The sequence below is a fragment of the Oncorhynchus gorbuscha genome, unplaced genomic scaffold (genome assembly GCF_021184085.1).
Source record: "Oncorhynchus gorbuscha isolate QuinsamMale2020 ecotype Even-year unplaced genomic scaffold, OgorEven_v1.0 Un_scaffold_2678, whole genome shotgun sequence".
Lineage (NCBI taxonomy): Eukaryota > Metazoa > Chordata > Actinopteri > Salmoniformes > Salmonidae > Oncorhynchus > Oncorhynchus gorbuscha.
The window spans coordinates 42,501-52,148 of NW_025747122.1; the positions used below are offsets into that span (position 1 = coordinate 42,501).

The 9,648-nt window shown below is 51.0% G+C and overlaps 1 protein-coding gene across 1 annotated transcript in view; it reads right to left on the reverse strand.

Annotated features, from left to right (window-relative positions):
- The window catches only part of LOC124026265 (wolframin-like), a 34,860-nt gene extending 26,163 nt beyond the window's left edge, over positions 1–8,697 (reverse strand). Inside the window, exons 1-3 of the mRNA XM_046339365.1 lie at positions 8,359–8,697; positions 1,804–1,883; positions 1–127 (exon numbers count right to left, since the gene is read on the reverse strand). The exon at positions 1–127 is cut by the window's left edge and continues 18 nt beyond it. Coding sequence (XP_046195321.1) covers positions 1–127; positions 1,804–1,883; positions 8,359–8,413 — 262 coding nt within the window. The 5' untranslated portion in view covers positions 8,414–8,697. The remainder of the gene's footprint in view (positions 128–1,803; positions 1,884–8,358) is intronic.
- Between the last annotated feature and the right edge of the window lie 951 nt (positions 8,698–9,648).

Below are 9,648 nucleotides of genomic sequence, written 5' to 3' on the forward strand. Positions count from 1 at the left end.
AGCGCTGTAGAAGACGGGCTGCACTCTTCCGTCCCTGCTTAGCGGCCTGCACCAGCCAATCAACTGCCAGGCGGTTATTAAGCTCCGCCTCCTTCTCCTCAGCCAACCCCAGGTAGTATCTGCCCAGCTAAAGGAGGAGACATGTTAGTTACAGTAATAAACCAACAACTAGAGCCATCTCTACAGACATGTTAGTTACCGTAATACACCTAAAACTGGAGCCAACCCTACAGACATGTTAGTTACCGTAATACACCTAAAACTGGAGCCAACCCTACAGATATGTTAGTTACCGTAATACACCTAAAACTGGAGCCAACCCTACAGACATGTTAGTTACCGTAATACACCTAAAACTGGAGCCAACCCTACAGACATGTTATTTACCGTAATACACCTAAAACTGGAGCCAACCCTACAGACATGTTAGTTACCGTAATACACCTAAAACTGGAGCCAACCCTAAAGACATGTTAGTTACCGTAATACACCTAAAACTGGAGCCAACCCTACAAACATGTTAGTTACCGTAATACACCTAAAACTGGAGCCAACCCTACAGACATGTTATTTACCGTAATACACCTAAAACTGGAGCCAACCCTACAGACATGTTAGTTACCGTAATACACCTAAAACTGGAGCCAACCCTAAAGACATGTTAGTTACCGTAATACACCTAAAACTGGAGCCAAACCAACAGACATGTTAGTTACCGTAATACACCTAAAACTGGAGCCAACCCTACAGACATGTTAGTTACCGTAATACACCTAAAACTGGAGCCAACCCTACAGACATGTTAGTTACCGTAATACATCTAAAACTGGAGCCAACCCTACAAACATGTTAGTTACCGTAATACACCTAAAACTGGAGCCAACCCTACAAACATGTTAGTTACCGTAATACACCTAAAACTGGAGCCAAACCAACAGACATGTTAGTTACCGTAATACACCTAAAACTGTAGCCAACCCTAAAGACATGTTAGTTACCGTAATACACCTAAAACTGGAGCCAACCCTACAGACATGTTAGTTACCGTAATACACCTAAATTCGTACATTACCCAGCATGCCTAGAGAGTGAAATACATTTTCCAATTCTCTCCGTCTCCGTATGCTGGCCAGGGCAGACCTTCTCACTAACTTGAACCCAGCACAGGAATTTACCCTTTTAGAACGGAGGCTGCTACTCAGATCATCTTCCACTGGTATGTGTGTGTGAGGGAGGGGATGTGTGTGTGTGGGTGTGTGTGTGGGTGTGTGAATGTATGTGTGTGTGTGTGTGTGTGTGTGTGTGTGTGTGTGTGTGTGTGTGTGTGTGTGTGTGTGTGTGTGTGTGTGTGTGTGTGTGTGTGTGTGTGTGTGTGTGTGTGTGTGTGTGAGGGAGGGGATGTGTGGTGTGTGTGTGTGTGTGTGTGTGTGTGTGTGTGTGTGTGTGTGTGTGTGTGTGTGTGTGTGTGTGTGTGTGTGTGTGTGTGTGTGTGTGTGTGTGTGTGTGTGTGTGTGTGTGAGGGAGGGGATGTGTGTGTGTGGGTGTGTGTGAATGTATGTGTGTGTGTGAGGGTGTGTGTGTAAGTCGCTCTGGATAAGTGCGTCTGCTAAATGACTTAAATGTAAATGTAAATGTAAATGTGTGTGTGTGTGTGTGTGTGCGTGCGTGCGTGCGTGCGTGTGTGTGTGTGTGTGTGTGTGATACATTCAGAGCACGGGCTCTGAATATTCCAGAAGGCTGAGAATAGAACAGTCATGATCAGACAACCAGCGAGCATTAAAACATCACTGTGTGTTCACTCACACTGGTCTGTGCTCTGGCATCTCGACACATGGCCTTCTCCTCCATCTCCTCAAACGACAAGTCCTCCTCAGGATCCTCATCTGTAGCGGAGGAGACAAGAGGAGAGACAAAGGAGAGGAGAGACAGAGGAGAGACAGAGGAGAGGAGAGACAAAGGAGAGGAGAGACAGAGGAGAGGAGAGACAAAGGAGAGGAGAGACAACGGAGAGGAGAGACAAAGGAGAGGAGAGACAAAGGATAGGAGAGACAGAGGAGAGACAAAGGAGAGGAGAGACAGAGGAGAGGAGAGACAAAGGAGAGGAGAGATAGAGGAGAGGAGAGACAGAGGAGAGGACAGATAGAGGAGAGGAGAGACAGAGGAGAGGAGAGACAAAGGAGAGGAGAGACAAATGAGAGGAGAGACAGAGGAGAGGAGAGACAGAGGAGAGGAGAGACAAAGGAGAGGAGAGACAAAGGAGAGGAGAGACAAAGGAGAGGAGAGACAAAGGAGAGGAGAGACAGAGGAGAGGAGAGACAAAGGAGAGGAGAGACAAATGAGAGGAGAGACAGAGGAGAGGAGAGGAGAGGAGAGACAGAGGAGAGGAGAGAAAAAGGAGAGGAGAGACAAAGGAGAGGAGAGACAGAGGAGAGGAGAGACAAAGGAGAGGAGAGACAGAGGAGAGACAAAGGAGAGGAGAGACAGAGGAGAGGAGAGACAAAGGAGAGGAGAGATAGAGGAGAGGAGAGACAGAGGAGAGGACAGATAGAGGAGAGGAGAGACAGAGGAGAGGAGAGACAAAGGAGAGGAGAGACAAATGAGAGGAGAGACAGAGGAGAGGAGAGACAGAGGAGAGGAGAGACAAAGGAGAGGAGAGACAAAGGAGAGGAGAGACAAAGGAGAGGAGAGACAAAGGAGAGGAGAGACAGAGGAGAGGAGAGACAAAGGAGAGGAGAGACAAATGAGAGGAGAGACAGAGGAGAGGAGAGGAGAGGAGAGACAGAGGAGAGGAGAGAAAAAGGAGAGGAGAGACAAAGGAGAGGAGAGACAGAGGAGAGGACAGATAGAGGAGAGGAGAGACAGAGGAGAGGAGAGACAGAGGAGAGGAGAGGAGAGACAGAGGAGAGGAGAGACAAAGGAAAGGAGAGATAGAGGAGAGGACAGATAGAGGAGAGGAGAGACAAAGGAGAGGAGAGACAAAGGAGAGGAGAGACAAAGGAGAGGAGAGACAGAGGAGAGGAGAGACAAAGGAGAGGACAGATAGAGGAGAGGAGAGACAGAGGAGAGGAGAGACAAATGAGAGGAGAGACAGAGGAGAGGAGAGACAAAGGAGAGAAGAGATAGAGGAGAGGAGAGATAGAGGAGAGGAGAGACAAAGGAGAGGAGAGATAGAGGAGAGATAGAGGAGAGACAAAGGAGAGGAGAGACAAAGGAGAGGAGAGATAGAGGAGAGGAGAGACAGAGGAGAGGAGAGACAAAGGAGAGGAGAGACAGAGGAGAGGAGAGACAGAGGAGAGGAGAGACAGAGGAGAGACAAAGGAGAGGAGAGACAAAGGAGAGGAGAGACAAAGGAGAGGAGAGACAGAGGAGAGACAAAGGAGAGACAAAGGAGAGGAGAGATAGAGGAGAGACAAAGGAGAGGAGAGACAAAGGAGAGGAGAGACAGAGGAGAGGAGAGACAAAGGAGAGGAGAGATAGAGGAGAGGAGAGATAGGAGAGATAGAGGAGAGGAGAGACAGAGGAGAGACAAAGGAGAGGAGAGACAGAGGAGAGACAAAGGAGAGGAGAGACAGAGGAGAGGAGAGACAAAGGAGAGGAGAGATAGAGGAGAGGAGAGACAGAGGAGAGGACAGATAGAGGAGAGGAGAGACAGAGGAGAGGAGAGACAAAGGAGAGGAGAGACAAATGAGAGGAGAGACAGAGGAGAGGAGAGACAGAGGAGAGGAGAGACAAAGGAGAGGAGAGACAAAGGAGAGGAGAGACAAAGGAGAGGAGAGACAGAGGAAAGGAGAGACAAAGGAGAGGAGAGACAAATGAGAGGAGAGACAGAGGAGAGGAGAGGAGAGACAGAGGAGAGGAGAGAAAAAGGAGAGGAGAGACAAAGGAGAGGAGAGACAGAGGAGAGGACAGATAGAGGAGAGGAGAGACAGAGGAGAGGAGAGACAGAGGAGAGGAGAGGAGAGGAGAGGAGAGAGGAGAGGAGAGACAGAGGAGAGGAGAGACAAAGGAAAGGAGAGATAGAGGAGAGGACAGATAGAGGAGAGGAGAGACAAAGGAGAGGAGAGACAAAGGAGAGGAGAGACAGAGGAGAGGAGAGACAAAGGAGAGGACAGATAGAGGAGAGGAGAGACAGAGGAGAGGAGAGACAAATGAGAGGAGACACAGAGGAGAGGAGAGACAAAGGAGAGAAGAGATAGAGGAGAGGAGAGATAGAGGAGAGGAGAGATAGAGGAGAGGAGAGACAAAGGAGAGGAGAGATAGAGGAGAGATAGGGGAGAGACAAAGGAGAGGAGAGACAAAGGAGAGGAGAGATAGAGGAGAGGAGAGACAGAGGAGAGGAGAGACAAAGGAGAGGAGAGACAGAGGAGAGGAGAGACAGAGGAGAGGAGAGACAGAGGAGAGACAAAGGAGAGGAGAGACAAAGGAGAGGAGAGACAAAGGAGAGGAGAGACAGAGGAGAGACAAAGGAGAGACAAAGGAGAGGAGAGATAGAGGAGAGACAAAGGAGAGGAGAGATAGAGGAGAGACAAAGGAGAGGAGAGACAAAGGAGAGGAGAGACAGAGGAGAGGAGAGACAAAGGAGAGGAGAGATAGAGGAGAGGAGAGATAGGAGAGATAGAGGAGAGGAGAGACAGAGGAGAGACAAAGGAGAGGAGAGACAAAGGAGAGGAGAGACAGAGGAGAGGAGAGACAGAGGAGAGGAGAGACAGAGGAGAGGAGAGACAAAGGAGAGGAGAGATAGAGGAGAGGAGAGACAGAGGAGAGGAGAGACAAAGGAGAGGAGAGACAGAGGAGAGGAGAGACAAAGGAGAGGAGAGATAGAGGAGAGGAGAGACAAAGGAGAGGAGAGACAGAGGAGAGGAGAGACAGAGGAGAGGAGAGACAAAGGGGAGGAGAGATAGGAGAGATAGAGGAGAGGAGAGACAGAGGAGAGACAAAGAAGAGGAGAGACAAAGGAGAGGAGAGACAGAGGAGAGGAGAGACAAAGGAGAGGAGAGACAAATGAGAGGAGAGACAGAGGAGAGGAGCGGAGAGGAGAGGAGAGGAGAGGAGAGAGGAGAGACAGAGGAGAGGAGAGACAAAGGAAAGGAGAGATAGAGGAGAGGACAGATAGAGGAGAGGAGAGACAAAGGAGAGGAGAGACAAAGGAGAGGAGAGACAGAGGAGAGGAGAGACAAAGGAGAGGACAGATAGAGGAGAGACAAATGAGAGGAGAGACAGAGGAGAGGAGAGACAAAGGAGAGAAGAGATAAAGGAGAGAAGAGATAGAGGAGAGGAGAGATAGAGGAGAGGAGAGATAGAGGAGAGACAAAGGAGAGGAGAGACAAAGGAGAGGAGAGACAAAGGAGAGGAGAGACAGAGGAGAGGACAGATAGAGGAGAGACAAATGAGAGGAGAGACAAATGAAAGGAGAGACAGAGGAGAGGAGAGACAGAGGAGAGGAGAGACAGAGGAGAGGAGAGACAAATGAGAGGAGAGACAGAGGAGGAGAGAGGAGAGGAGAGAGTAGAGGAGAGACAGAGGAGAGGAGAGACAAAGGAGAGGAGAGACAGAGGAGAGGAGAGACAGAGGAGAGGAGAGACAAAGGAAAGGAGAGATAGAGGAGGAGAGAGGAGAGGAGAGAGGAGAGGAGAGACAGAGGAGAGACAGAGGAGAGGAGAGGCAGAGGAGAGGAGAGACAGAGGAGAGACAGAGGAGAGGAGAGACAAATGAAAGGAGAGACAGAGGAGAGGAGAGACAAAGGAGAGGAGAGACAGAGGAGAGGAGAGACAGAGGCTTCCTCCTCTCCCTCTAGACTCTAGAGGGCCGTATGTTTGACACCCCTGCTCTAGAGGCTTCCTCCTCTCGGCTGCATCTCCAATAACCTCTAGTGGCTTCCTCCTCTCGGCTGCATCTCAGTAACCTCTAGTGGCTTCCTCCTCTCGGCTGCATCTCAGTAACCTCTAGTGGTTTCCTCCTCTCGGCTGCATCTCAGTAACCTCTAGTGGCTTCCTCCTCTCGGCTGCATCTCCAATAACCTCTAGTGGCTTCCTCCCCTCGGCTGCATCTCAGTAACCTCTAGTGGCTTCCTCCTCTCGGCTGCATCTCCAATAACCTCTAGTGGCTTCCTCCTCTCGGCTGCATCTCAGTCACCTCTAGTGGCTTCCTCCTCTCGGCTGCATCTCAGTAACCTCTAGTGGCTTCCTCCTCTCCCTCTAGTGGCTTCCTCCTCTCGGCTGCATCTCCAATAATATCTCTAGTGGCTTCCTCCTCTCGGCTGCATCTCAGTAACCTCTAGTGGCTTCCTCCTCTCGGCTGCATCTCCAATAACCTCTAGTGGCTTCCTCCTCTCCCTCCAGTGGCTTCCTCATCTCGGCCTCCATCTCCAATGACCTCTAGTGGCTTCCTCCTCTCGGCCTCCATCTCCAATAACTTCTACCTTTTAAATGTCAGATTTGAGTCATTTAGCTGACGCTGTAATCGAGAACAATTTAGTAATTAGGGTTAAGTGCCTTGCTCAAGGGCACATTGGCCAATTTTTTTCACCTAGTCGGCTCGGGGGATTTGAACCAGCAACCTTTTGGTTACGGGCCTAACACTCTTAACCGCTAAGCTTCCTCCCCCTCGGCTGCATCTCAATACCTGTGGTGACATCCTCCCCTCGGCTGCATCTCAATACCTGTGGTGACTTCCTCCCCTCGGCTGCATCTCAATACCTGTGGTGACTTCCTCCCCTCGGCTGCATCTCAATACCTGTGGTGACATCCTCCCCTTGGCTGCATCTCAATACCTGTGGTGACTTCCTCCCCTCGGCTGCATCTCAATACCCATGGTGACTTCTTCCCCTCGGCTGCATCTCAATACCTATGGTGACTTCCTCCCCTCTGCTGCATCTCAATACCTATGGTGACTTCCTCCCCCTGCATCTCAATAACTATGGTGACTTCCTCCCTCGGCTGCATCTCAATACCTATGGTGACTTCCTCCCTCTGCTGCATCTCAATACCTATGGTGACTTCCTCCCCTCGGCTGCATCTCAATACCTGTGGTGACTTCCTCCCCTCGGCTGCATCTCAATAACTATGGTGACTTCCTCCCCTCGGCTGCATCTCAATACCTATGGTGACTTCCTCCCCTCGGCTGCATCTCAATACCATTGGTGACTTCCTACCCTCGGCTGCACCCGACTACCTGCAACCAAAAATGTCCAATGGAAGAATGAGACACTAGGAGACACAGCGACTTAACGGTTGAGCTTGCGATCAGAGTTGAACAATTTTGTACATTTCAGTGAGGCAACAGCCAATCAGGGCGGAGGACAGCTCTGACTTTGACATAAAGGCCAACGACCAAACTCCCATCATGCATGCTGTTTGGAAGATAGACCCACGATGGATGATTTCAGAGACTTGGTAGCTAGCTTTATGACCAAGTCTAAACGACAGGAGAATTCCTTCCTCCCCCCTCTGTCTGTCTGTCTGTCTGTCTGTCTGTCTGTCTGTCTGTCTGTCTGTCTGTCTGTCTGTCTGTCCCCCCTCCTTCCTACCTCCTCCCTCTGTCTCTCTCTCTCCCTCCTTCCTTTCTTCCTCCCCCCTCTGTCTGTCTCTCTCTCTCCCTCTCCTTCCTACCCTCCTTCCTCCCCCTCTGTCTGTCGCTCCTCTCCCTCCCTCCTTCCTACCTTCCTTCCTCCCCCTCTGTCTGTCTCTCTCTCTCTCCCTCTCCTTCCTACCCTCCTTCCTCCCCCTCTGTCTGTCTCTCTTCCTCCTTCCTACCTTCCTTCCTCCCCCTCTGTCTGTCGCTCTCTCCCTCCCTCCTTCCTACCTTCCTTCCTCACCCTTCTGTCTGTCTCTCTCCCTCCTTCCTACCTTCCTTCCTCCCCCTCTGTCTGTCTCTCTCTCTCTCCCTCCTTCCTACCTTCCTTCCTCCCCCTCTGTCTGTCTGTCTGTCTCTCTCCCTCCTACCTTCCTTCCTCACCCTTCTGTCTGTCTCTCTCCCTCCTTCCTACCTTCCTTCCTCCCCCTCTGTCTGTCTCTCTCTCTCTCCCTCCTTCCTACCTTCCTTCCTCCCCTCTGTCTGTCTGTCTCTCTCCCCTCCTTCCTACCTTCCTTCCTCCCCCTCTGTCTGTCTGTCTCTCTCCCTCCTTCCTACCTTCCTTCCTCCCCTCTGTCTGTCTGTCTGTCTCCCCCTCCTTCCTACCTTCCTTCCTCCCCTCTGTCTGTCTGTCTCTCTCCCTCCTTCCTACCTTCCTTCCTCACCCTCTGTCTGTCTCCCTCTCTCTCTCCTTCCTACCTTCCTTCCTCACCCTTCTGTCTGTCTCTCTTCCTCCTTCCTACCTTCCTTCCTCCCCCTCTGTCTGTCTCTCTCCCCCTCCTTCCTTACCTTCCTCACCCGCTTCAGCCTCCTCCAGCTCAGCTTTCTTCAGTCTTTCCTGCATCACCACACGTTTAGCCAGATCAGCAAAGCCCCGACGTCGGGGGGCAGGAGAGGACGAGGGGGCTAGAGAGGTGGAGGGGGCCGCAAAGCCCCAACGGCGGGGGGCAGGAGAGGTGGATGGGGTAGACGTAGAGGGAGATGGGGTGGAGGTGGTGGCAGTGGGTGAATGAACGGACAATTTTGGGGTGATGGAGAGAGGAGAAGGAGAGGAAGTGGGAGGAGGAGGACAAGAGACTGACAATGGGATGAATTTGGGGGAGTCTGAGGGAGTCGGGGTGAGGGAAGGTTGGGAGGCAGGGGGATGGGGTTAGGGGGAGGGAGGTGAGGCAGTGTCCAGGGTAGAGGGAGACCCCTGTGGGATGAGGGGGTGGAAGGGGGAGTGGGGAGGGAGGAGGGGGAGATAAACATCCACCTCACCTGTAATGACAAGAGAAGATAAGAGACGCTGTTGTAGTCATTACAGGACATGGACAGATGAGGCTGTAGTCATTACAGGACAGATGAGGCTGTAGTCACTACAGGACATGGAGAGATGAGGCTGTAGTCATTACAGGACATGGACAGATGAGGCTGTAGTCATTACAGGACATGGACAGATGAGGCTGTAGTCATTACAGGACATGGACAGATGGTGTTGTAGTCATTACAGGACATGGACAGATGAGGCTGTAGTCATTACAGGACATGGACAGATGGTGTTGTAGTCATTACAGGACATGGGACAGATGGTGTTGTAGTCATTACATGACATGGGACAGATGGTGTTGTAGTCATTACAGGACATGGAGAGATGAGGCTGTAGTCATTACAGGACATGGACAGATGGTGTTGTAGTCATTACAGGACATGGACAGATGAGGCTGTAGTCATTACAGGACATGGACAGATGGTGTTGTAGTCATTACAGGACATGGGACAGATGGTGTTGTAGTCATTACATGACATGGGACAGATGTAGTCATTACAGGACATGGAGAGATGAGGCTGTAGTCATTACATGACATGGACAGATGGTGTTGTAGTCATTACAGGACATGGGACAGATGGTGTTGTAGTCATTACAGGACATGGAGAGATGAGGCTGTAGTCATTACAGGACATGGGACAGATGGTGTTGTAGTCATTACAGGACATGGACAGATGAGGCTGTAGTCATTACAGGACATGGACAGATGGTGTTGTAGTCATTACAGGACATGGAGAGATGAGGCTGTAGTCATTACATGACATGGACAG